A 26474-nucleotide genomic window follows, 5' to 3' on the forward strand; every position below is an offset into this window, starting at 1 on the left:
GATCCTGCCCTACCAGGTCTCCCACACCCACCTCCCCACCAATTTGGATCGCTTGTTGTTCCCTTGTCCCTGGGTTTGTTAACACCTCTTTCCTTAGATTGTTGATTCCCTTAGAGTTTGTTCTTTTGCATTTATTTTTCATCTTCTTTTTTTTTTTTTGAGAGTGAGAGAGTGAGTGGTGAGTGAGAGAGTGAGTGAGTGCGATAGATTGAGTGAGTGAGAGAGTGAGTGAATGAGAGTGAGTGAATTAGAGAGTGAGTCAGTGAATGAAAGTGAGTGAATGAGTGAGTGAGTGAGAGAGTGAGTGAATTGAGAGTGAGTGAATTAGAGAGTGAGTGAGGGTGAGTGAGTGAATGAGAGTGAATGAGTGAGTATGAGAGTGAGTGAATTAGAGTGTGAGTCAGTGAATGAAAGTGAGTGAATGAGTGAGAGTGAGTGAATGAGAATGAGTGAATTAGAGAGTGAGTGAGGGTGAGTGAGAGAGTGAATGAGAGAGTGAGGGAGTGAGTCTTATTTTTCATCTTCTATTGAAAAAGTGTTAAGATATACTGGTGCCTAGGATTAACTGGTTAATGGAACAGAGATATGGTTATAGATTTTTACACACATTTTAAAAAAGAAATATTCTTGAAAGCAGACTGAATTCTTGTTGGAGTTGTTTTGGTGATTTACATCAAAGTAGTTTTGTGAATGAAAGATTTACATACAAGATTAAGTCAAAAAGTATTGCTGCTCGTGTTCCAGTTCATAAATGCATGGATTTATATACATAGATTTATTCCAAATAAAATGAGCTGTGATCAATGGATTGCTGCAAACAAATTATTTCAAATACGTTTGTCTTAACATCTTAGTCTTGCTAAGGTTCCTTCAGACAAAAATGGGATACTCTGACAAGTATATGCAAAGATCAACTACCTCAAAAAAAAAAAAAAAAAGAATTAGATGATTTCATGGAACAAATCAAAACTGGAGAAAAGTCTTCTATTTAACGTACAATCCGAAGAGGTTTATTCAAAGGGTCGGAGGGGCCATTTCAATTCAAGGCAGGGAGGTTAGCTCTGATTGTTGTCTACTGTTTTTTTGGGGGGTGGGGGGGCATCCAGAGATGTCTTCTTTATTGTTTGTCCCAAAGTACACAGAACAAATCCCAGGGCTTTATTAGGAAGAAGTTTGAAAAATGAAACTGCTTTCATAAGACCAAGACCAGTACAGTTGCGCCAAGGAAGTTTTTCCATTAACTGTTGCTCATTCTTCAAGGTAACAAGTGTGGCTCTAGGAGAATTTTTTTGGGAAAAACCTTTCCGATTAAACCTAGAGCCTTCACCTTGTCCCTTCAGACTTTTTTTTTGCTCTTGAAACTCACAGAACATCGGAAAGGAACACAACTTTGAGTCACTCAAGGATTCCCAAACTGCTGTTTTGATGTGGTGTAACTTACAGAAGTCCAATTTCTTTGGTTAAGCTTCAGAGCGATGGAAACACCATCTTCAGAAGTGTGTACACATGGAATGGAGGATTTGTCAAAAACAATTGTTTCACATATGATAGTTTTGTTTAAAACTACTTCTATGTGGTATTTGAAATGATTATGATTAGCTTTGTGTATGTGTATTATTACTGAATCAACAGATGATCATTGTGTAGCTGCTTTTCTCTTCTCACTTATATTGTAATTGTTTATAGTTTGTTGCCGCTGGAGGACTTCAACAGTTATTAGAAATTTTTAATTCTGGAATTCTAGAGCCTAAAGAGCTGGAATCATGGACTGTGGTAAGTGAAAGTTACTGAATTACTCCGTTTGAAGTGCTTTCAATTTTAGTAACAAGTAACCTCTGCTCATCTGCCCTGGATTCCCTGTATTTTCAGTTCCTATCTGTACCAGTGTACATCCTCTGGTCTAGCCAGACTTGCAAGGTTGAATTCGAGTCATGGTAGTAGGAGCGGGGAGGAAACATTTAGGAACTAGAGGAAAGTTGTATTTTTCATCGTTGTTACATCGCACTCTGACTGACTCATCTCCTCCCCGAGATCCCTCTGCAAGGGGATCTCCAGTGGCCTACTAACGGGCTTTGGGTCTAATCTTATTGCCAACTGATCACTCATGGTTTCGAGACAACATGTTTTTTTGTTTTGGTTTGGTTTTTTTTGAGTCACAGTTTTATGCAAGGCTGCTGTAAGGGAAGTGGTCAAAGGGAATTAAAATACATAAATAAACAAGAATTTTTTTTTTTAATAAGCAAAAGGGAGGAAATTTATTGGAGCCCATGTGGGAAACCCTAGAGGGGCCCAGCATACCCTACTGTTTAGCATGCCCAGCAAAGGGTCACACCATTCACTGCACCCCCATGTCCCAGAGGGACACCCCTCGAGCCGAGCCCCAAAGCCCCAGGAGTGGCTAGGGGTGGGGAAGTAAACAGTGTTTTAAAAGTTTAAGATATAAAACAATAAATAGGGGAGGAGGACGTGCAGGTAACATAAATGTAAATAAAATTTTATTAGGCTAATAGGAATGTGTTTGTGAATTAGCCATATTTCACAGCCACTGCCCATCTGTTGTTTTGGCTGATGCCCATATGTATACCGACAACTACTTCTCAATAAGGACAGAAGACAGTTCAGTGAAGAAAGGTTACTCTTTTCCACGAAGATGATAGAAAACTCAGATAACCACATCTTAGAAATGAAAGAAAACCCCCACTCCCTGCACATACAAAGATTCGTTTCAAAATGGACCACAGACCTTAATGTAAAGGGTAAATATAAAAACTTACAGGGGAAAAATTTCCTGACCTTTAGAGCAAAGATTTCTTAGATAATCTATGTACAGCATGAACCATAAATGAAGAGAATACAGTAGGCTAAACAGAATTCTGCATACAATAAAGCAAACCACCACGGACCTCTGGACCATCCGCACAATTGTTAGATTTGAACTTCTTGAACAGCGAGTTTAAAGAGTAGATATGACCTATTTTCTGGACTTTTGATTTCACATTGTATAATGGCCACATTAAAGTAGTGGAAGAATGGAGGTAACATTTTCTTTGTATCTACAGTGGCAGCTAGACTGTCTTGCTTGCTTGCTGAAGTTAATATGCCAGTTTGCAGTCGACCCTTCTGACCTGGATTTAGCTTATCACGACGTCTTTGCCTGGTCTGGTATAGCAGAAAGTCACAGGAAAAGAACGTGGCCCGGGAAGTCGAGGAAAGCTGCCGGAGATCACACCAAAGGTCTTCACATACCACGCTTAACAGAGGTAACACCCAGAAGTTACTGTTAAATGTGATCAATTCCATTTTATGCTTTCAGAGAACTTGTAGATTTTTGTTCTTACAAAGTGAAATAATATGCCAACACATAAAATGCTATTCTGAATTCCCGTGATGGGCCCTAGCAACTGAAGTGATGCGACCCTTGTGGTGGTGGTGGTGTGGTGGTGTTGTGAGGAGGAGTAGTAACAGTAATTATAGTTCATCATGCAAAATGAAGGAATTAGCTATGTCTCATCTTAAAACATTGAAATATACTCGATGTAAATGTAGAATTGTGTCCATTGTTTAGACTCAGTGATTTAATTATTGAGTATATCAAGGTTCATTCTATAAAGCAGAAGCCCCAGTTGGTTTTTCTGTGTATGTATTAGAGTGTTGAAAAAGCAAAAAGGAATGCAGAAGTAACCTAGAGATTAAAACTCTAGCAGCATCCTACTCTTAGGGCTTGAAGAACATTAGGAAGAGCCTTTCAAAATGGTGTTCAGACCTCTGAGAAATCAGTTCTGTTTGGATGCTGCTGGATTTTTGAGGGGAGCTGATAACATTGGTTCTAGAGGTATGCCCAAGAAGCTAAAGGTCCAAATCAGCAGCAGCTCCTGGGCGAAATGGTTCTGAAACAGTGCCGACAGTAAAAGCAGGGATGCACACCCTGAAGGATCTCAGGTTGACAGCTGGCAACAGGGGTTAATTCATAACATACCATTCCTAGCCGCAGAGAAGTAAATTATGATTTATAGCTGGAAAAGAAGGGGTGGGGTAAATCTTAATAACCAGTACACCAGTAATTAAAGTAGAATTAATTTTTACTATTATGATTTTATCAAATTATTTGCCCTTCCAATGTCTACATCATTGAATTAGAAAATGGAAAGGATCAAGATGGAATTTTGGTGAAATCTTCTTCATTCTGTAACCTTTTGAGAATATCCCCTGTGTTAGTCTGGGTAAACCAGGGAAACAAATCCACAGAAACTCATAGGTATAAGAGAGAGTAAAATTGTAAGAAGTGTGCATTAAGAAATCATTCCAACCCAGTGAGTGTTATCTACGCCTGTAAGTCCAACGTTAACCCATAATTCTGACACCAATATACAGTCTTACAAAACAGTCTTACAAAACACACACAATGAGGCCAACTGCAGGAGGAAAGCAGTGAGCGTGTAAGCATCTCGGCTGGCACGAGTTTCCACGTTGGCTCCAGCTGCGTCAGGGTAGGTCCATGTGGCTTCTCCTCAGGGATGTCTTGTAGGAAGTGAGCCTTGCCAGTTGAACCAGGGAACTGGCTTAAGGCAGCTGCACCCTGGTCTGACCCATCAATCAGAAAGCAAGAGACCCAAGAACTAGAAAGAGGAGGCTCATGGAGCCATTTATCTTACCGCCCTTCTGTTAATCCCACATGTTTATCAGCCAGGTTGACACAATAAACCTTAGCTATCTCAGCCCTTCATCTGCTACCTGCCCAGGAAACACCAGTGTAGTTGAACATAAGCTTGGAAAGAACTGGTATACTGTAAGTGGAAACTTAATAGGTGTGTGTTTGATTGGGGAATTAAGTGGGGAAAATAATCTCTGCCAGTATTCTAGGCAATTTACAGCTAATAAAATTTAAAGTATCTCATTGGGAGAACAATGTAATGGAAATGCACTCTGTGGTGAGTGGATATTGTGAATATTGCATTTCTATAATGTAGTTATTTTCAGAATAAACATTGAAAATTATAATGTTCAAATTGATTGTACCTTTTCCCATCAACTCACTGAATTGTTTCAGTGCTTTATTTTCATTAGTGCCTTTCCTCTGATTCTAATTATATATGTATATAAATGTAAACAATACACAAATACAATTTCTAAAGCAATATTTTAAAATCTATGCAAAGCCATCTTTACTACAAGTAATTCAGAATAACTAAGTTGAACCCTCCCCCAAATCTGTAGATGACTGTAATAGATTGACACGGGTCCTTTTTAGAGCTTTTTCCCTCTGAACTTGATGATGTTAGTTTTTCACTTTTGAAAAGGTACATGCCCTTTGGATTAGTTTATTTACAATAATAATTACAGCTTTGTGTGTAACTCTAAGGTCTTTGGAGAGGAAACTTTTTGTTGCATTAATTCTGGACACAAAGGCCTCTATATGAGTCATGATTAACTGATTGCCTCCTAACAGGAATTGTATAAAACAGTAAGGAAAAATGTTAATCACTTACGATTTTACTATCTTGCATTATCTCATTTGATCTCCTTAGCAACCTGTAGAAATTGCTTTCAAATTCTAGCCAAACCTCAGTTTATGTTGAAGTGTTCCTGATTTTGCCAGGGACAGAAGTTACTGCTTGTTTGGCACATTAGACATATAGTGTGTTACAGTAATTTTCTGTTTTCTGTTTCTCTGGACCAGGGGTCCTCAAACTTCTTAAACAGGGGGCCAGTTCACTGTCCCTCAGACCTGTTGGAGAGCCGGACTATAGTTTTTAAAAAAAAGCTATGAATAAATTCCTATGCACACTGCACATATCTTATTTTGAAGTAAAAACACCCAGCGGGCCAGATAAATGTCCTCGGCGGCCCACAGTTTGAGGACGCCTGCTCTGGATTAACATATCCAGGGCAGAGACAATACCTTATAGAATGAGTGCCCAGAATGGATGTGGTTAAAAAATTATTTTATGAAATTAATTTTTGTCCTGTATGGATGAAAATTAGGGCTTCGAACCTTGAGTGTTTATCTGACCGCTTGAAAGTTTGTGAAGTGACTATTGAAGCTCAGAAGGTAGATACGCCATACCTGTGATTATAATATATTGCTTTGTAGAATTATTTCAAGAGGACTCTGCCACTGCTTTCTTTCTAATATTTCAAAGTAGAAATGTTCCTTATTCACTCCCCAAAACATTCATAATGTATCTTATTTTTCTCACCTGATTGACAAGTTTAGTGGCATGGTGGTTAAGTGTTGGGTTACTAATTGCAGCAAGGCCAGTAGTTTGAAATCACCGACTATTCTGTGGGAGAAGGTTGAGGCTTTACATTCCCTTAAAACTTGACAGTTTTAGAAACCCACAGAGACATTTCTACCTTGTTTTATATTTTATAGGCTTGCTATAAGCCATAATTAACTTCATGGCATTGAGGGGTTTTGTTGCTTGTTTTTAGTTTTTTGAGGATTAGTTGACAAGTGCAAGACTGGATCAAATGAAAATAATATTTTTGCCTTGGTATTTCTAAAGTTTTCATTATTTAAAAGTTTCTACTCAAATGCAGCTACAAAATTTTGGTTTTGTAGTGTCTAATCTTTTTATAATGTTTCGAAAGAGTCAATTTTGGGATGTTTGTCTTCTCACTGAAGAAAATCAAAGTAATTTGGAATCTTTGTGGAAAAATATAGTTTGGGGATCTTATTGTATAATTAAAAGAATTTTTTTAATGTTCTTGTCTTAAAGGTATTTCTTGTTCTTGCCCAAGGAACCAATTTAATTCAACGACTTATGTCTGTTGCATACACGTATGATAATCTGGCTCCTAGGTATGGATTTTTTGCATATTTTTTTAATGTACTTGCAGTTAGAATATAGCATTTATCACTATTTTGTAAAAAAAAAACTTTAACGGAAAAGTTGTTAGGATAATGAACTCACAGCTTTCACGTAGATTCACAGATTATTGCTAATACCTTGCTATATTTTTCTGTACATACAAAGGCGCTCTTTTGTATTATGTGCACGTGTGTAGGCTTGCATATTTGTATAATTATTTTTTAATTTTAGAGTAAATTGAAGATTCATGAAAATTTACCTGTAAATACTTTGCCTATCTACCTCTCTTTTGTGTGTGTGCTAATCTATCTCTTAAGACCAACATTTCCTTGGCAACTAGGATAAAATTTTCAAACATGGAAAATTTACCATTGATATAACAGTACTGTCTATTTACATTGCCCTATTAACATGCTTTAGGATTTTTCTGACCGAGGGTGATGCGTTGCATCTGACTGTTAGATCTCTTAAGCAGGAATGCTCATCCGAATACTCGTGTTCTTAAGCATGAATGCTTTTTAAAGCCCTTATTTCATTTAATTGATAGTTTGAAAATAAGCCATTTCTTTGATTTTCGTGTTTAATTCTAGATTGCTCATCTTTTTAAAAAATCATTTTATTGGGGGCTCGTAGAACTCTTATCACAATCCATACATACATCCATGTATCAAGCACATTTGTACATTTGTTGCCATCATCGTTTTCAAAACATTGGCTTTCTGCTTGAGCCCTTAGTATCAGCTCCTCCTTTTTTCCCCATCCCTCCCCGCTCTCCCCCCACTACCCCCTCCTTCATGAACCCTTGATAATTTATAAATTATTATTTTGTCATATTTTAACACTGTCCAATGTCTCCCTTCACCCACTTTTTTGTTGTCTGTCGCCCAGGGAGGGGGGTTATATGTAGATCCATGTAATCAGTTCCCCCTTTCTATCCCACCTTCTCTCCACCCTCCTGGTATCACCACTCTCACCACTGGTCCTGAGGGGTTCATCTGTCTTGGATTCCCTGTATTTCCAGTAATTATCTGTTCCAGTGTACATCTTCTGGTCTAGCCAAATTTGGGATCATGATTGTGTGTGTGTTGTGGGGGGGGAGCAGAAGCATTTAGGAACTAGAGGAAAATTGTATGTTTCATCGTTGCTACACTGCACCCTGGCTGGCTCATCCCCTCCCCGCAACTATTCTGTAAGGGAATGCCCATTTGCCTACAGATGGGTCTTGGGCCAGATTGTTCATCTTAAGCAGTGGTACTCTGTAACAATGCTGTCTTCCTAGCACATCCAGTGATGTCAGCTTCTCCCATTATTGGGGTTATTAATTTTGATCCTCTAATCAATCTTGTCTCCTTCAGATTACTTTAAAGCTTCTCCTTTTTGATCTCTGTAGTTAAGCATTCTGTGGGAAGATTTTTTTAATTGTGTGAATCTTTTGATTCACATTATACTTTTATTCATTGTTTTTAGCATTCATTGATGATTAATTCTTGCCTGAATTAAGCATTTGGATAATGTTTTTAAAGAGCAGTTTTCTAACTCTTACTATTCCTTGTACATTAAGTGACATAATAAAACAAAGAGCTTCCTCTCACTGTCTTAGTTATTTAGACAGTGTCATTTTGGATTCTTAGTTTTCTGCCCCCGTTAATTTCCCTATTAATAGGATAGTTGAATCAAGTTATACTTTGTTATTCAATATTTACTAGAATTTTCTGAAATTGAGCTGTTAACAAGATCTTTTTAGTTTGTCCATGTATCCTCAGTATTTGGAGGTATAGCAAGCCCTTTTTGTGACTGCTGTGTCTGCAGACTCATCTTGGAGATTCCTTGCCCTACTCCTGGAGTTAAGTCTTTTCCTATTTCTGAGACTAGAACCTCCACAGTGTGGGTACTTGGTTTACTTAACCGCTACTGTGGGACCTTGGCCACAGTTTGAATTTGCTATGACACTGACCTCAATTTATAAACTTCTTTTTAAAACATCTTAACAGAGTTTAACTTTACGCATTATTTATTTTTTATTTATGGCTAATAGCTAATTAGCTCTTTCTAGGTTCAGTTAACGGCCATCTTCTAAATACCATATGTACTCGAATATAAGTTGACCTGAATATCAGCCAAGGCACCTAATTTTACTACAAAAACTGCATTACAAATGTGCTGGAAAACTCAGCTTATACTTGAGTATATATGGTATTGTCTACTTGACTCCAAAGCTCTTTATAAGAATTATAACAGATTTTGCTAAGCATGGTTTTCATTGCCAGGAACCTTCTTCATCACACTTATGAATAGGTAATATGGGAGAATTCTTAAAGCACTTATAACTTGACTTTGATTTATATGATACAATATAATTTACATTCTTCCAACCCCCAAATACTTTAAATTATATGTTCCTAATTATTCCTCCTTGTCCTCTAACATACACTACCTCAGTAATACCACACACCTCAAGATGAGGAGTTAGTAAGGTTATTCCATGCCTTTATCTACCTGTTTTTCTTCAAGATTGGGAAATATTCACTTGATTTGTTAAACTGCATACAATGGAAAATAAATAGGTTTACTATCAGCTGCTGGTATACAAGTTCATTCTGTAGCATTTCTTTTGCATTCTGTGGTTTGATTCTTACAGAGCTCATTAACATGTTTGCAATAAAAGTTTGTACCCATAGGCTTCCATGGAGTTTTCCCAACTCTACTGCTTCGTAATCTTTTTGCCTTCTGTCTATACAGTACTAGGAGGTATCAGTTAAGGCAGCTAGATTAATTTTTTGCCTATGCTGTTAGAAATCTTACCTGCTAATATGACAGATTTAAAGGCACATAATTCTATTACCTTTGATATAGTTAATTATACCAGTATGTAAAAGAACTAAACATGAAATATGACCAATTAATTGATAAATTTTCACTTCTTAGTATCTCTATAAATCAATATGAATGAACCTTGTATTTGGAAATTTCAAAAAGTGTTTTGTTCATTATATTTTTAAAAGTGCAGATAAGTATGTCATTTGTAATTTTAAAATCAAGGTTTATTTGTATGGCAAATAACTGCTGTTTATTAGTTAAAGTGATAAATTTTAATGTCTGGTTCTCCTCAGAATGAAGTAATATATTTTCCACTGAAATTCCTGAAAATATCACAGAAAAGCAGAATTGAAAAATAATGGCACTAAGCTATTTATTTTCTTATACTTAAAAAAAAGTTTGATTCAGATAATTTCTTCATTTCCTAACGCACTGTAAGTGGCTTTAAAGAACCAGAATTTTATTGTTTTAGAGCTTTGGAGGCAAGACATCCAAATGAGGGCACCATCTGTCAGCCGTCCTTTTTTGTCAATAGCCTGGAATTCCTTGCCATGTGCATGGTCCTTCCCTCACAGCATCTTTCCCTTTTGAATGTCTCTCCTCTGTTTAAGAGCTCAATATCTCTTGTGGGAGTGGAGGGTGCACTAAAGCCTAAAATCTAAACATTGTCTATCCTATATCTTCCTAAGATCTCTTTAGTAGCCAAATCGTAAGCTTTTTCTAAAGGATCTTATTTCAAGTAAAGTCATATTTTATTTCATCTAAACCCTAATTTGGTGTTTGCTTTAAAATTCTGCTTCTTTAAATTGAATACATTATAAAGGTATAGAAGAAATAAATACATAGCTTTGTAAAATGTTAAAAAAATGTAATCCTTTTGTCAAGGGCAGTTCTCTAAGCCTTAAAGATATGTGATAATAAATATAATGACTGGAGCCCTTTGCACATTTAATGTGATTGGTGATGTGTTTTGCTTTACAGAGTTTTGAAAGCTCAGTCAGATCACAGGTCTAGACATGAAGGTAAGGGTTCTTTCTATATAGCCCATTTTTTAATAAAATGCAAAATAGTTCTATATGTTCAAATTGTTATCTTTAATAAATAAACATTGTAGTTTCTTTATAGCACACCCATATACCTTTCTGCTTTCTATTTAGTCTCACATTATTCAATGTGGCTGTTGGTGAGTTGGGCTCACTGCTGTTCTTTAGTGAAATCCAGCCTTGCTGACAGTGATCACTTACAAGATTGGCTAAAGAAACTGACCCTCCTTATTCCTGAGGTAAGATAAAGATTGTGAAGGTTAGTATTACTGCTCGTAATATACTTTCATGTTCTTAGCACTGGCAGTAGGGATTAATGGAAACAAGCGGACATAATTCCGTAAGTATAAATAAAACATTATTTGGAATGTGTACCTGTTTAATACATGAAGGTCTAGAGTGTTTTCTGTCAGTAAGAGGTAAGAGCAATATATATTCTGTAGTATTTCTATTCTTTTTTTGAGAGTAGTTATTTTGCTTTTGTTATTTGTATTGTTTTCTTTTTCTCAAGGGGCTTAAATGAGTATTTGTCTGGTGATTCATGTTTTAGAGACGTCTTCTCCTTATTCTACTTTATTTGAGTGTATCCGTGAAAGCAAGAGAGACTAAATGTAGATCACATACATTCTCTTTTATTTACAGTATTGAGCCCAAGCAATTCAATTTTCCATAATCATCTCTTCATGCTATTCACATCATAATCTTAAATGATGTAGTAGAAATATACTCTTACTGATACACTGAGGGGGGGAAAATGAACTTTTTTCCCAACGAAAGTCCCGTATGTTTTGGGTTTTTTTTGAGGGGTGGGGTTTTTTTTTTTAATCATTTTATTGGGGGCTTGTACAACTCTTATCACAATCCATCCATCCATTGTGTCAAGCGCATTTGTACATTTGTTGCTGTCATCATTCTCAAAACATTTTCTTTCTACTTGAGCCCTTGGATTCAGCTCCTCATTTTCCCCCTCCCACCTCGCCCCCTCCCTCACGAATCCTTGGTAATTTATAAATTATTATTATTTTGTCATGTCTTACACTGTCTGACGTCTCCCTTCACCTATTTTTCTGTTGTCCGTCTCCCAGGTAGGGGGTTATATGTAGATCCTTATATTCGGTTCCCCCTTTCTACCCCACCTTCCCCTTCTCCTCCTGGTATGGCTATTCTCATTATTGGTCCTGAGGGGTTTATCGGTCCTGGATCCCCTGTGTTTACACTTCTTATCTGTACCATTGTACACGCTCTGGTTTAGCCATATTTGTAAGGTAGAATTGGGATCATGATAGTAGGGGTTGGGGAAAAGGATTAAGGAAACAAAGGAAAGTTGTATGTTTCATCAGTGCTATACTGCACCCTGACTGGCTCATCTCTTACTTGTGACCCTTCTGTAAGGGGATGTCCAGTTGCCTATAGATGGGCTTTGGGTCTCCACTCTGCACTCCCCCCAATTCACAATGATAGGCTCTTTTGTTCTTTGATGCCTGATAACTGATCCCATCGACACCTCATGATCACACAGGCTGTAATAATTCTCGATTGAATGCCATATTTCTTCTAACTCTCTCCCAGGAAACCATTTTGAACAAATAGGCATGTTCCTTAGTCTATAAAATGTTCTGACATTAAGTGCTATGTAAGTTACTTCTAATTCTGAAGATAGTTTATTCTGTTACATATAGACTAAAACCAAAGTCACTACCATTGAGTCAATGCTGACTCATAGCAGCCTTCTGTATGTTTCTAAGACTGTAACTGTTTATGGGAGAAGAAAGCCTAGTCTTTCTCTTGAGGTGCTGGTGGTTTCGAACTGCCGATCATGAGGATCACAGCCCAACCATAATGCCTACATCACCAGGGCTTCTGCTAAATCACTATGAAGATTCTCTTCCTAATTTTTTATCTGGCAGTGTGTTGTTCATATTTACTTCTGGCGATGTAGTGGTTACGAGTTTGGGAGGCTTAGCGAAAGGTCAGCAGTTTGAAACCGCTTTCTGATCTGGGAGAAAGACAAGGTCTTCTTTCCATAAAGAGTTACAGTCTCAGAAACCCACAAAAGGAGTTCTATTCTGTCTTATAGTATTGCTCTAAATCGAATTTGAGTAGATGGCTGTTTGGTTTTTGTTTTGTTTTTCTGCTTGTTTGTTTTGTTTTCCTGAGTGTGAGAGCACGCGCACTCCTTTATGACCTTCCTTAAGAATTTCTGAAATACTGGAATTATATGTCATTTTATGTTTTGGTGATTTATTTGATCTATATTGTTTATCTGCATGTCTAGATTATCAGAACATTGCATTAAAAATGTATGTTACTTTAGAAGACAACCAACACGTTATTTCTGTTACAACAGCATAACATTTATACTAACTTCAACTGTCTTTGGGACTTAACTTGTTCACTTAGACTGCTGTTCGTCACGAGTCTTGCAATGGCCTCTATAAGTTATCTCTCTCAGGACTGGATGGAGGAGACTCAATTAATCGCTCTTTTCTTCTACTGGCTGCCTCAACATTATTGAAATTTCTCCCCGATGCCCAAGCAATCAAACCTCTTAGGGTAAGTTCTCGAAATGTGGTTAAGTTCAGAAGTGGTTTGTGTGTTCTGTAATTTCCTTTGTTTCATGATTATTATACTGTATCCCTACAGTCATTCTCCCCCCCCCCACAGTCATTTGTAACATTCAGTTACTACCACATGAAGTTTACTGTGAAGATAGTAGTTATATAGTTATTAAAATCAGCCTTGTGACACATTGTCTTGAAAACAATTTATTATTACTGGGCTGGGGGCTGGAATTAGTAAGGTGGTGGTGCTATGGGTTAGAATCCTAAGAGCAAGATGAGCAGTTTAAAACCACCAGCCACTCAAAGGGAGAAACAGGTTGTCGACTCCCGTTAAATCTTAGAAAGCCCTCTGTAGGGATGCTCTGAGGTGGAAATTATTTGATGACAGTGTGATTGTTGTATTAATAAGCAAATGAAAGAAGGGTCAAGTATAGCTCTTGTCATCTCACTCGAACAGTTTTTAATCTTTATGACATTTTTGAATTTCCATTTTTCCCCACCTTGCGTACATACCAAAAGCAAACTCACTGCCATCGAGTCGATTCTGACTCACAGCATCCCTAGCGGACAGAGTAGAAGTGCCCCTCTGGGTTTGTGCTGGAGCAGAAAACCTCATCTTTCTCTCAAAGAGCACCTTGGCAGCTTAAACCACTAGCTTTGCAGTTAGCAGCCTAGTGCATAATCCATTCAACCACATCTTGGGCATAGGAACACTAAATTTTAAAAGGGCTCCAGTTAATTAATAATTTGGGTTCATCCTTGAAGACTTACATAATTTTGGGGGTATTGAATTACACTTATAAAAAATGTGTTTTTGATTTTTTGGATATGAAAACTGGAACAGACCTTTGCTTTTGTGGGTATATTTATGTGCCCTCATGTTCTGTGGGCTTCTTGTTTCTGCATTTTAATTGCATTCTTAACTGACACAATACCATTTAGCATTGTATGTTACACATCTGTTTTTAAAAGAGTTTCAACAATTTGAGAGTATTGTCTTCCTAAAAATTCTCTTTAGTTATATTTTCATAGCTAAGATTCACAGAAACTAAGAGTTCATTTTTAGAAAATATTGAATTCTTGTTTGCATAGATTAATAAAACATAATTTCTTAATGTATTTCAGGTTTTTCTTTTTTTTTTTTTTAATGAAAGTGTTTTCATAAAGTTTAAACCCTTATTTCCTAACAGATAGATGATTATGAGGAAGAACCACTGCTAAAACCTGGATGTAAAGAGTATTTTTGGTTGTTGTGTAAACTAGTTGATAACATACATATAAAAGATGCTGGTCAGGTATGTTCTGATAATTATACACTAGTTTCTAACTATGGACTATATTTATGTTTATGACTTATATCTCCTTATTCAAGTTACTTTTACCAGTCTTCTAACTGGTTGATAGTATCAGTTTTTCTTCTGTATTTGTGCCTGTCTCTTCTGCTTCATCTAACGCCTTTCATATTCTGCCTTTGATTTTAGTTAATGTTTTTTCTGAATAAATTTTGTTTGGGGGTAAAATACTTAGAAAGTGAAATTTAGATTTTAAACTTAAAATACAGTTACTTATATAATCATCCAAGGATTCTGAGTCCTGAATATGTAAAATAAAATGGCAATTTAAATAAATGTTTTTCGTTTTGTTTTAACATGAGACATTCCCAATTTTTTTGTTTGACAAATTGCATAATTCTCTCATCAACCTTCGATCAGAAGTTTGCATTTTGTCTGTTCCTAACACCCAAGGGGGAGGGGACGGGCAGACACAACACTCCCTGCGTTGCGTCTCTTCCTGCTCATAGAGACGCTGAGGGCAGAGTAGCACTGCCCTTGTGGCGGTCCACAGCTGTGAACCTTTATGGGAGTTAAAAGCATCATCTTTCTTAGAAGCATTTGGTGGGTTTGAACTACTAATATGTGGTTAGCAGCTAGCCCAACATGTATATTTGATTTATTTGAAAAATAGTGTACATTTTTAAAATGTACTGTTCTCAGAATATGAAAAAGACTTGTCTCTTTTCCTTTGTAAATTCAGCAAGGTATAATAATATGTCTTTGGTACCTTAAAAGAAATATAAACCACTTGAGATTCATTTAAATATTCAGCAAACACTTGATCAGTTTTTAATGTAGGTGTGTGTGTATATATATGTGTATATATATGCTTTACATGAGAGACCAGGTCATACTCGTATTTCCTAGATTCAAGGAACAGTTTCGCTCCGAATTCTTAAAATCTCTGCTTTTCACTTATGAAGTCATCGTAGAAATTAGTGGTTTTAATGTACCTGATTATTATTTATTAAAATATTAATGCCATGTAAACATTCAGTGGTGTTTTTTTTTCAAACCTCAGTTTTTCCCTTTTAAGCTAAGGTCTTACAAGGAGAATTATACCTTTTTGTTTTTTCACCCCAGTCTTCTCTATTTTGTGAAGATGATTTTATTTTTGTTGTCAGTTATAATGAAAATTGCAGCTTTCTGAAAATATTTATCTATAGAGTTAAGTTTACTTTAAAAGCCTAATTAAAAGGTTTATGAAAAATAGTCCACTGGGTGATTTTTGATGGACTCTTGATGTCATAGTGGGTACACTTTGGGCTTTGATCCACAAGGTCATAAGTTCGAACTCACCAGCCTCTCCACAGGAAAAAGGTTAGGCTTTTAATTCCCATAATGAAGTTATAACCTCAGAGTCCCACGGGGCCACTTGTACCCTGTCTTACAGGGTTGCTAGGAGTTGGCATCGACTCAATGACAGAGTTGTTGTTTTTGTGTGTGTTTGTTTTGAGTTTTTCTCTGGTAAATTTCATCATACGTGAATTCTGCCTCATAAAATTGATAATGAAAAAGTAAAGACAAACATTATATCCTTGATAAATCATGGTGACTGTTCCAAATTGTTAACAACACCCATTGGCTCTTTTAGTAGGAATCTCTTAATTTTTAACATTGAAATCTTGTATACGCACAATATTAAGCTTAAAATTCTGTTCATATATATTGAATTTGGAAGTACCAAATTCTAGTTACTTAAAAGGAAAGATTGTGTTCTTTTAATAAGCATAATACTCTGTTTGAATTCTGAATTTTCTCTTTTTGTATTAAGACAACACTCCTTGACTTGGATGCTTTGGCAAGACATTTGGCTGACTGTATTCGAAGGTAAAATTCGTTGTCAATGTGACAGTTGTACTGTTAAGGAAAGAATCACCTGAACAATCTTGCTTCACTTCTGTTGTTGGGCTTGTTTGTTTGTTTTTTGTAGCAGGGAGATCCTTGATCATCAGGATGGTAACATAGAAGATGACGGGCTTACAGGACTCCTAAGGCTCGCCACAAGTGTGATTAAACATAAACCACCCTTCAAGTTTTCAAGGGAAGGACAGGTAGGTATAATTCTAAATATGAGAGAGCACTGAAGTTCCTTGTTTTGGGTTATAAGTGGATATGCTATATATTTTGGAAACGTGAACCTTAAATTTGCTAGACTCGTTCACAGACATGAAAAGGGGGATTTAGAGTAAATCGAACCTTTGAAGCAGAAATCCTAGGCTGTGGTTTAGATTGCAAAAACAAATTCTAATTCCTGTGACTGTATATAGAAATTAATGGGGAATCTTCAAATAACAATAGTCCTTATAAAGTACCTATCTGTCTTATTGGTGTTTTATTAGCCATTAGCTTTTGAACTTTTTTTTTATTAAATCGTTTTATTTATTGGTGTTCGTACAACTCTTATCACAATCCATCTATTGTGTCAAGCACATTGGTACATATGTTGCCATCATCATTTTTTTTCTACTTAAGCTTTTGATATCAGCTCATTTTTTCCCTTCTCCCGCCCTCCCTCCCGCATGAACCCTTAACAATTATAAATTATTGTTATTTTTTATGTCTCACACTGTCCAGTGTCTCCCTTTACCCCCTTGTCTGCTGTCCATCCCCTGTGAGAAGGGTTATATGTAGGTCATTGTGATCGGTTCCCTCTTTCTACCCCCACCTTCCCCTTGCCCTCCTGGTATGGCTATTCTCAATATTGGTCTCAAAGAGTTTATCTGTCCTGTATTCCCTGTGTTTCCAGCTCCTATCTATATCCGTGTGCATGCTCTGGTCAAGCCAGATTTGTAAGGTAGAATTAGGGTCATGATAGTGGAGGGGCGCGTATATTAAAGAACCTTAGGAAAGCTGGATGTTTCATCAGTGCTATACTGCACTCTGACTGGCCCGTCTTCTCCCCATGACCGCTCTGTAAGGGAATGTCCAGTTGCCTACAGATTGGCTTTGGGCTTCCACACTGCACTCCCCTCCCCAATTCACATTATGATTTTTTGCTCAGGGTCTTTGATGCCTGATACCTGATCCCATCGACACTTCATGATCACACAGGCTGGTGTGCTTCTTCGATGTGGGCTTTGTTACTTCTCAGTTAGGTGACCGCTTGTTTACCTTCAAGCCTTTAAGACCCCAGGCACTATATCTTTTGATAGCCAGACACCATCAGCTTTCTTCACCACATTTGCTTATGTACCCACTTTTGTCTTCAGCGCTCTCATGTTGGGAAGGTGAGCATCTTGGAATGCCAGTTTAATAGAACAAAGTTTTCTTGTGTTGAGGGAATACTTCAGTAGAGGCCCAATGTCCATCTGCTTCCTTAATAGTAAATATAGGAATATATGTACATACATCTATTTCCTCATCGTCATATATAAATATATTTGCTTATGTACATGCCTCTATTTAGATCTCTATAAATGCCCTTTGCCTCCTAGTTCTTTCCTCTATTTCCCTTTACTTTCCTCTTGTTCCACTATCATGTTTGGCCTTCATTTGGGTTTCAGTAACTCTGCTTGGTACATTGCCCTTGATCATGCCGTACCAGGCCCTCTACACCCTCCTTGCCATCGATTTTCGGTCACTTGTTCCCTGTTAAATTTTTTTTTATTTTTTTTTATTGTGATTTAAGTGACAGTGTTGTTGAACATTTGAAACATCACATGGCTCTATGATAATAGCTGTCTTATGATTCTTTAGTAACTTGCCTACTTTGTCATGGGCACTTTGATCATTGCTTGGGTTGGGGTGCGGAGAGGATAGAACTATGGTTTTGATGCTTTTTGTATTGAGGTTACTAATTGGGTGAAGAAACACAGGTATTAGCAAAGGGAAAAAAGGTTATCCAGTGGGCACAGATAAAGGAATTCTTGAGATAGATTCAGTGGATAGTCTTACTTGTCTTACATCCTTTGCTACTTGTGTTGTTTCTTCAAAGTCCTTTTTTTGCTTTCTATCCAAACCTTTTGCTATGAAGTTAATTCTGATGCTTAGCAACCCTGTAAGATAGGGCAGAAGTGCACCTTAGCACCTCTAAGGCTGTACTCTTACAAAAGTAGACTGCTGAGTGGCGTTGCACTGGAAGTGCTATTTTATGCTCACTGATAAGAATTTTATTTACTTCTAGGCTTGATGGTTGAAGTCTTATGTTAATATAACAAATAGGGGGGGAGAGGGTGGCTCAAAAAGTGTGTGGAAAGATGGAGTTGAAAGATAATAGTTTTCCATGAACTTTGTGATGTTCCCTCATATATGTGAATTTTACACCAAAATACAGTACATTTATTTTTCTGATTCATGTCATTGTAAAACAAAATTATTGCACCAGAAGAATTTTCATATCAATGAAACAAGAGAAAGTAAAAATTCCTGGGCATTATGGTTTCCCTTGATGGTTTGGTAAATGGTCTTCCAGGATTTTCTATGGATATATTCAATAAACCGGGGCTTCAAAGCAACAGCCAAGCATCAACTTAGTAGGTCTGCCTACCTAAGGATAGCAGTCTGTATCCTGTGATAATAACTCTTCTCTGCACAATACCATTATAGGCTTTATAGCCCACAGCCGTAATAAAATCTGAGGCGAGTGAGAAAATAACATTCTTTGGTAAAAGTTGGGTAGAACAAATTAGGAAAGAGCATGTGAGGAAAATGGCCAAGCAGCCACTTGGACAGATGAACTACCAGAATAAGAGATTGGGAATTGGTTTATTTAAACAATTTAAGTCCTCATGATAAACTTTGTTGCACAGTTTAAACTTCAACCGGCATGGAGGTCAAGTGCTTGGTGTCTGGTAACCTGCCTCCTGGCACCTGCTAATAATATAACTCTGGGCAAGGTTTTTAGCCATTATGACTTTATTGTAGGGCTTTTGAGCAGAGCCAGACATTTAATAAATGATTGGTGTGAGGGAGTTGATCTGTTGTGGCTGCTGCTATTATTATTTAAGTATTGAAAGGAGAAACTTTAAGTGCAGAAACACCTGTTACTATATATGTTGACACTTGAGAGAACAGAATATTGAAGCGCTAACACCAAGTTTGGATTACTTAATGGGATGGAGGATATTAAGAGATGAAGAATCTGTAAGGATGAGTTGTTCGAGGTCATCAAGTCGACTCCCAACTCAAAGTGACCCTAGGTGCCACAGCAAGACATGAGTTACCATATATATTCAAGTATAAGTTGACCCAAATATCAGTCAAGGCACCTAATTTTACCACAAAAATGGCATTAAAATTGTGCTGAAAAACTCGGCTTGTACATGAGTACATATGGTATGTGGTATGCAAAAATGGAGGAATGAAAGATGGTCCCCCGCTACTCCATTTTCCCTAAGAAATGGGCACATTTAGAAGACTTTCATGTGGTGGATGGTATGTAGTGCTATTAGGAAATTATAGGTTATTACACAATCCAGTTTTTTCTGTAAAACTTATAATTGAAATATAATACTCAAGTTTCTATGACATACTTGATATGTCTCTCTCTTATCAGGAGTTTTTAAGAGATATCTTCAATCTGCTGTTTTTGCTGCCCAGTCTAAAAGATAGACAGCAACCGAAGTGCAAATCCCATTCTTCGAGAGCTGCTGCTTACGATTTGCTAGTAGAGATGGTGAAGGGGTCTGTGGAGAACTACAGGCTGATCCACAACTGGGTCATGGCACAGCACATGCAGTGTAAGCATCATCTTTCTCTGTAGCTTTGGTACATTTTGAAGGGGAAAAAAAAAATCACTCTTCACAGGGTGTATTTTTCAAATATTGGCAAATACAGATTTAAATAATTCAGTGCCAAATAAAAGTGATGAGGTTCAACAGTCCTTTGAATTTTTTAGGGAATGCTTCTTTTATGCTTGTGGGTTTTTTTTACCTGATTTAAAAAACATGGTTTTTGTATGTTAAGTAAAAAATGGAGGTAGTAACCTTTGATAAAAGTCTACATTATGTTTAATAGTTTGTTGGGGGGCATCTTTTCCTCCCTCTTTTCCAGCAGCTCATGCACCTTATAAATGGGACTACTGGCCCCATGAGGATGTCCGGGCTGAGTGCAGATTTGTTGGCCTGACGAATCTTGGAGCCACTTGTTACTTGGCTTCCACTATTCAACAGCTTTACATGATACCTGAAGCAAGACAGGCTGTCTTCACTGCTAAGGTATACTTTCTTCATTTAAAAAATTAGAGCTATATTTTCTTCATTAAAAAAATTAAAGCTGTGAAACGACAAAGTATTTTTGTATTAATCTTTCTTATGTTAACTTCTTAAAATATTACTTGGGAAAAGAATTTGTAAATAAAACATTAAGATATAAAATTAACTTACACAACAAGCTAACAAATGTATGTTTTAATAGTTTTCATTTTTCAACAGATTACTCTTAACACCATGGTTACATTTCTTATTTTCCAGTGGAGAACCATATAGCTAACTCTCTTTCAACAAAATATATACTTTTTCAGTAAATTAAATGCAGATTGTAGTTACATAGAAAACAAAGCTTGAGACCAAACTAGGGAAATATTACCAGAATCACTGTTTTAAAGAATTCAGGCCTATTTAGTTTTCAGCCAACTGATGCATTATTTGCCAATAATGAAGTACAAATTCAAATGTTTCTCTGCTTTGTATTGTGTATTAATAATGTACATATACCAGAACTCATACATTTGAAAGTGTGTTATGTGATTTTTCACATACTAAAAGTATGCTGCCATTGTTCTTGACAATGAATGTTGCTGGTCCCTTTATTCAATTCCTCTTATACTTCATGTCACTAAAATTTTGTAGTAACTATCCTGGTGGCATAATGCTTATGTATTGGGCTGCAAACTGCAAGGTCACCAGTTGGTAATCACCAGCCACTCGATGGGAGAAAGATATGAGACTTTCTACTCCTGTAAAGAGTTAGTCTCAGAAATTCACAGGGGCAGTTCTACCGTGTCCTGTAGGATCACTATGAGTCAATGCTGATTGACTCTTGGCAGTGAATGTGGTTTTTAATTTTTTTATATGCTATCTAAGGAGCCATCATGTTTAAAAGCATTTGATTCCTAACTAAATGGCTACCAGTTCACTGAGCCACTTGCAGAGAAATAGTTATAGCAGTCTTCTCTCGTAAAAATGCATAGCCTTAGAAACCCTATGGGTCAGTTCTGCTCTGTCCTGTAGGTTGCTGTAAATTGGAATTGACTTGATGGCAGTGAGTCTGGGTTTGGGTGTACGCTATCAAGACGTTACTGTAGGGTCACCATAAGTGAACATTGACTCAGTGGTGGTGGGTATTTAGGCATCCCTGGGTAGTGCAGATAGTTCAGTGTCCCACTACTAACTAAAAGGTTGGCAGCTGGAGCCCACCCAGGGATGCCGCAGAAGAAAGGCCTGGTCTGCTTCCAAAAAATTTCAACCTTAATAAAAACCATACAGAGTACAGTTCTGTGCACACAGGGTGTCACCATGCATCAGAATCAACTGGATAGCAGAGCTCTATTTTATTGTCTATTTAAATATAAGCTTGTAGGAAAATCCATATTACTTGCATTCACCCATAAAATCCCAGAAATAACTATTGCCTTCTAGAGCCTCGCCAACTTCCTGGATCTCAGTTATGGATATTTTAGCATTTGGAGGAATTTCAAAAATCTTGGCCCCAGTGTTCATCATATTTAGTATTTACTGTTCTAGAGAGATAAAGATATGAGTAAAATGTCTTTGTTAATATATCATGGGTTTGTTTATTGTGCATTTAACTTGCAAAAGAAGGTGTATTTTGTTGCATATCTTGCAAAGGTGTTTTCCATGCTTGCAAATCACTTGATCTTAGCCAAAAGACCGAGAAGCGATGACCAATCTCGCAAATCAGCATGGCATCAAACAAGTGTTCATCTGGCAAGCATTCTTTTTTTTTAAGATCTTCTCTCAATTTATCTTCTTGACATAATAGTAAGAGCTGTATTTATATAATGAACAAAGTAATCCAGTTTCTTAATGTTATAACTGCTAGAGAAAAATCTAGTGTGTCAATTTTTCTAAATATAGCTAAAGTAATACAAAGTGCTAAACACATTTAATTACCTTTCTGTGCTAAATTGTCTAATTTGTTATCAATATGCTTTAATAGAATTTTTTCCTGGTTTTCAGTATTCAGAAGACATGAAGCACAAGACCACTCTTCTGGAGCTTCAGAAAATGTTTACATATTTAATGGTATGTCAGAAGTCATGCATGGAAAATAATTAGACATACCCTGTGACAAAAGCTACAGATCTTAAATGGAGTTCATTTGTGCTGTATTTGCCTTGACTGTACACTTTCATTATTTAAATCAGTGGTTCTCAACCAATGGTTCGCAACCATTAGAAAACACACATTTCAAAAACAACAACAACAACACATTTCCCATGGTCTTAGGAACTAAGACACCGCTCCTCTATCTGTCTCCAAGCAGGTCTGCCCACATACAGATACACCCACATACGAGTACCTGGCGTGAAGACAAAATTTCACTTGTCATTAGAAATAAATATTTCACAATATGTAATTACATATTGTTTTTGTGATTCATCACTATGCTTTAACGATATTCAAGTTGTAACAATGAAAATACATCCTGCATATCAGATATTTACATGACCATTCATAACAGTAGCAAAATTACAATTATGGAGTAGCACTGAAAATAATTTTATGGTTGGGGGTCACCACCACATGAGGAACTGTATTTAAGGGTTGCAGCGTTAGGAAGGTTGAGAACCACTGCTTTAATTGGATTTGTCAGTTACGTCCATTCTGTTAGAGTGACTTGGATCAGTCCCCTACCAGTCATCTCCATTCTTTTAACTTGTACTCTGACGAGTCCCTAGTATCTAATCTCATTACAGGGGTTACCCCCTTTCCATCTAGAGCTTTCTGCATTCTTTTTCCCTAAGTTACTGTTGTCATTCTTCAGGAGCCAATTAGGTTTTCACCACCTCTAAAGAGCCCTGGTGGCATAGTGGTAACCCATTTGACTGCTAACCACAAGATCTGCTCCAAGAGAGAAAGATGAGTTTTTCTGTTCCTGGAAAGATTCACAGCTTGAGAAACTCAAGAGGTGGACAGTTGTACTTTGTCCTGTGCGTTTAGCTAAAAGTCAGCTTTGAGGCAGCAGGTGTGAGTTTCGTTACCAGAATTGGAACATGCCATCTGAACTGACAATTCAGGGTTTTAAAAATTTAAGTTCAATCTCTAGAAAGATTTATTCATCCTGCAATGGTTCAATATTTTGTTTTACAACATAGATCTCAGTACTGTAAATATCACATTTCTTCCTTTATATAAGAAAATATAAATTCCCTGCAATAAAATATTTTAAGCATCTACTGCCTAGATCATGTAATTGAAAAATCCCATGAAAACTGAACAAAGATTAAATATAAGCAGAGCACATTAACATGTTTTTTGTGTCTTTACTTCCTGCGTTCATTGTTGTTCTTGTTTATTCATATACTTAAGAACTTTGTGATTTAAAATATTTGTTTTGTAAATTATTACTTTTCAAAAACATTACAGGAGAGTGAATGCAAAGCCTATAACCCTAGACCATTCTGTAAAACATACACCATGGATAAGCAGCCACTGAATACTGGGGAGCAGAAAGATATGACAGAGTTTTTTACTGATTTGATTACTAAAATCGAGGAAATGTCTCCAGAATTGGTTAGTACCCAGTGCTGAAAGTTTGTGCATGTGATTTTTGTTTCATAAGTTTGTATAGATTTTTCCCATATTTTAACTACTGACTTTTGGTTTTTTTTTAAAGAAAAATACAGTCAAAAGTTTGTTTGGAGGTGTAATTACAAATAATGTTGTTTCCTTGGTAAGTATTGTATCAATTCTTTGCTTTTTGGACACCTTATATATATGTTTTAGCTTTCTAATAGTAAATTACTAATTTTTTACTGTTGATTGATCAGGATTGTGAACACGTTAGTCAGACTGCTGAAGAATTTTATACTGTGCGATGCCAGGTGGCTGATATGAAGAACATTTATGTGAGTACATAACTGTTAGATTATTTTTCTCCTTCTCATGGCATTTAGCACAAAGTTAGCTTTTGTCCTGTTAGTGTTAATGTCTTGCTGTATTAACTCAAGTAAAGGTAGACCACAGTTGAGCTTTACCCAATTAGAATTTAAATACTTGGCCCTTAAAATAATTCTGTAAGTTCCACAGAAATTTGTCAATAAAACAAAAAGTTCACCTTGTTTTAAAAATTGCTTTTCCTCTGTATATTCTGCCTCAATTTTAATGACTGCCCTTTGCATATTTGCATGCTGTCAACAGTCATCTGAAGGATCTCACTGTGGTTTTTATCTGTAGGAATCTCTTGATGAGGTCACTATTAAAGACACTTTAGAAGGGGACAACATGTATACTTGTTCTCATTGTGGGAAGAAAGTACGAGCTGAAAAGAGGTATGGTTTTTAAAATGTAGTTTTCATTGTTTGGATATATATCATAAGAGTTAAGATAATTAGGTTCAAATTAATTTGGAACTTTTTTAACGTATGGTTAGCTCCCTGGAGCTCAATTTCATGCGGAAACTTTTACTTAGTTATTCAGGGAATTATTTCTTTCAACATATGTGCTAGAAAGCATGAGATTCACATGTAGAAAGTCTAGGGTTTTTTTTGTGTGTGTGTGTGTTTGTTTGTTTAAATCATTTTGGGGGCTTAGACTACTCTTAGCACAATCCATACATACATTCATTGTGTCAAGCACACTTGTACATTTGTTGCCCTCATCCTCAAAACATTTGCTTTCTACTTGAGCCCTTGGTATCAGCTCCTCATTTTTTCACAAAAGTCTAGTTTTAAGGGGCAGAACATGGAAGTAATGTTCATGATCTTTTTCATAGACTCTTGAATATCTCATTTTAGTGGCTTATTATTAGAGATAATTATAACTATTATTTTCTATTTGGCAAACACTGCTTGCCGAGCTGTATGCGATTTAACTCAATCCTCACAACAGTTATTTATAGTAGATATTCCTCTTGTTCACATTTTACAGGAAATCGAGGCTGGTGAAGAGTAAAGAAACATTGCCGATGCTGTTTTCTGAGATAGGGAATGCAAATAAGCACTCATTTTAGGGAGATTTCTTAAGGTGAATGTATATCTGGAGAGTATAAGTAAAAAGGTTGTGCGGGCAATTGGCTGTTATGCCTGCAACTTGGAAAGAGATCTGGGATGGAATCAGTTTGGTAGTTACCTGCTTAGTGAAAAAGTACTGAATATGGGTGTCGCAAAAATAGCTAAGCATTTGACTAGTAGCTGAGAAGTTGGTGGTTCAAAGCCACCCAGAAGTCCCTCAGCAGACAGCCCTGACAGTCTATCGCTATAAGACCAGACAGCTCTGGGGACCTTATGGAGCAGTTCTGTTCTGCACACCTGGGTCATCATAAGTTGGAATCCATTTGATAAAACAAAGTTCTTGTGTTGTGTCCCCCGCCCCCAACCCACCCCCTTCAGTCATTATATTTTACTTAGTTTTTTACTTTTGTTTTTAATTGGACATTTTGTAGGGGTTGACATTCCAGATCATCAATTTTGCAAGAAAGTTCTTTAAACTATGTAATTCAGATTTTTTTCCTCTTCCAATATGTATATTTGTTATTCATCAATTTTGGTTGCTTATGTTTTAATGAGTATGAATCAAAATGTTTTCTTCATTCTGATTTATTTATACATGCCAAGCAATTTGCAATTCTTTTTTGTATATTGTTGATGATTCACATTCAATTTGTACAGATTTGAGGGTTTTCTTTTAAATCTGTGCAGAACTTGTCTTTTTTATTTTAGAGAATATTCTTTGAAAATAAATTAAAATTTAAAATATATATATATATATATATTTTTTTTTT

General features: G+C 36.6%; 1 protein-coding gene across 1 annotated transcript in view; it reads left to right on the plus strand.

Moving 5' to 3' along the window:
- USP34 (ubiquitin specific peptidase 34) overlaps window positions 1-26474 on the plus strand; it is a 175820-nt gene that overhangs the window by 85923 nt on the left and 63423 nt on the right. The window contains 16 exon segments of the mRNA XM_004710200.3: window positions 1687-1773; window positions 3060-3260; window positions 6720-6802; window positions 10611-10651; window positions 10787-10911; window positions 13073-13225; window positions 14424-14528; window positions 16342-16397; window positions 16501-16621; window positions 20065-20248; window positions 20565-20725; window positions 22709-22774; window positions 24119-24265; window positions 24369-24425; window positions 24523-24600; window positions 24929-25023. Of these exon segments, the coding sequence (XP_004710257.1) occupies window positions 1687-1773; window positions 3060-3260; window positions 6720-6802; window positions 10611-10651; window positions 10787-10911; window positions 13073-13225; window positions 14424-14528; window positions 16342-16397; window positions 16501-16621; window positions 20065-20248; window positions 20565-20725; window positions 22709-22774; window positions 24119-24265; window positions 24369-24425; window positions 24523-24600; window positions 24929-25023 (1760 nt within the window).

This window comes from Echinops telfairi, unplaced genomic scaffold, assembly GCF_000313985.2.
Source record: "Echinops telfairi isolate 266 unplaced genomic scaffold, ASM31398v2 ScPeMD7_2573;HRSCAF=3158, whole genome shotgun sequence".
Taxonomy (NCBI): Eukaryota; Metazoa; Chordata; class Mammalia; order Afrosoricida; family Tenrecidae; genus Echinops; species Echinops telfairi.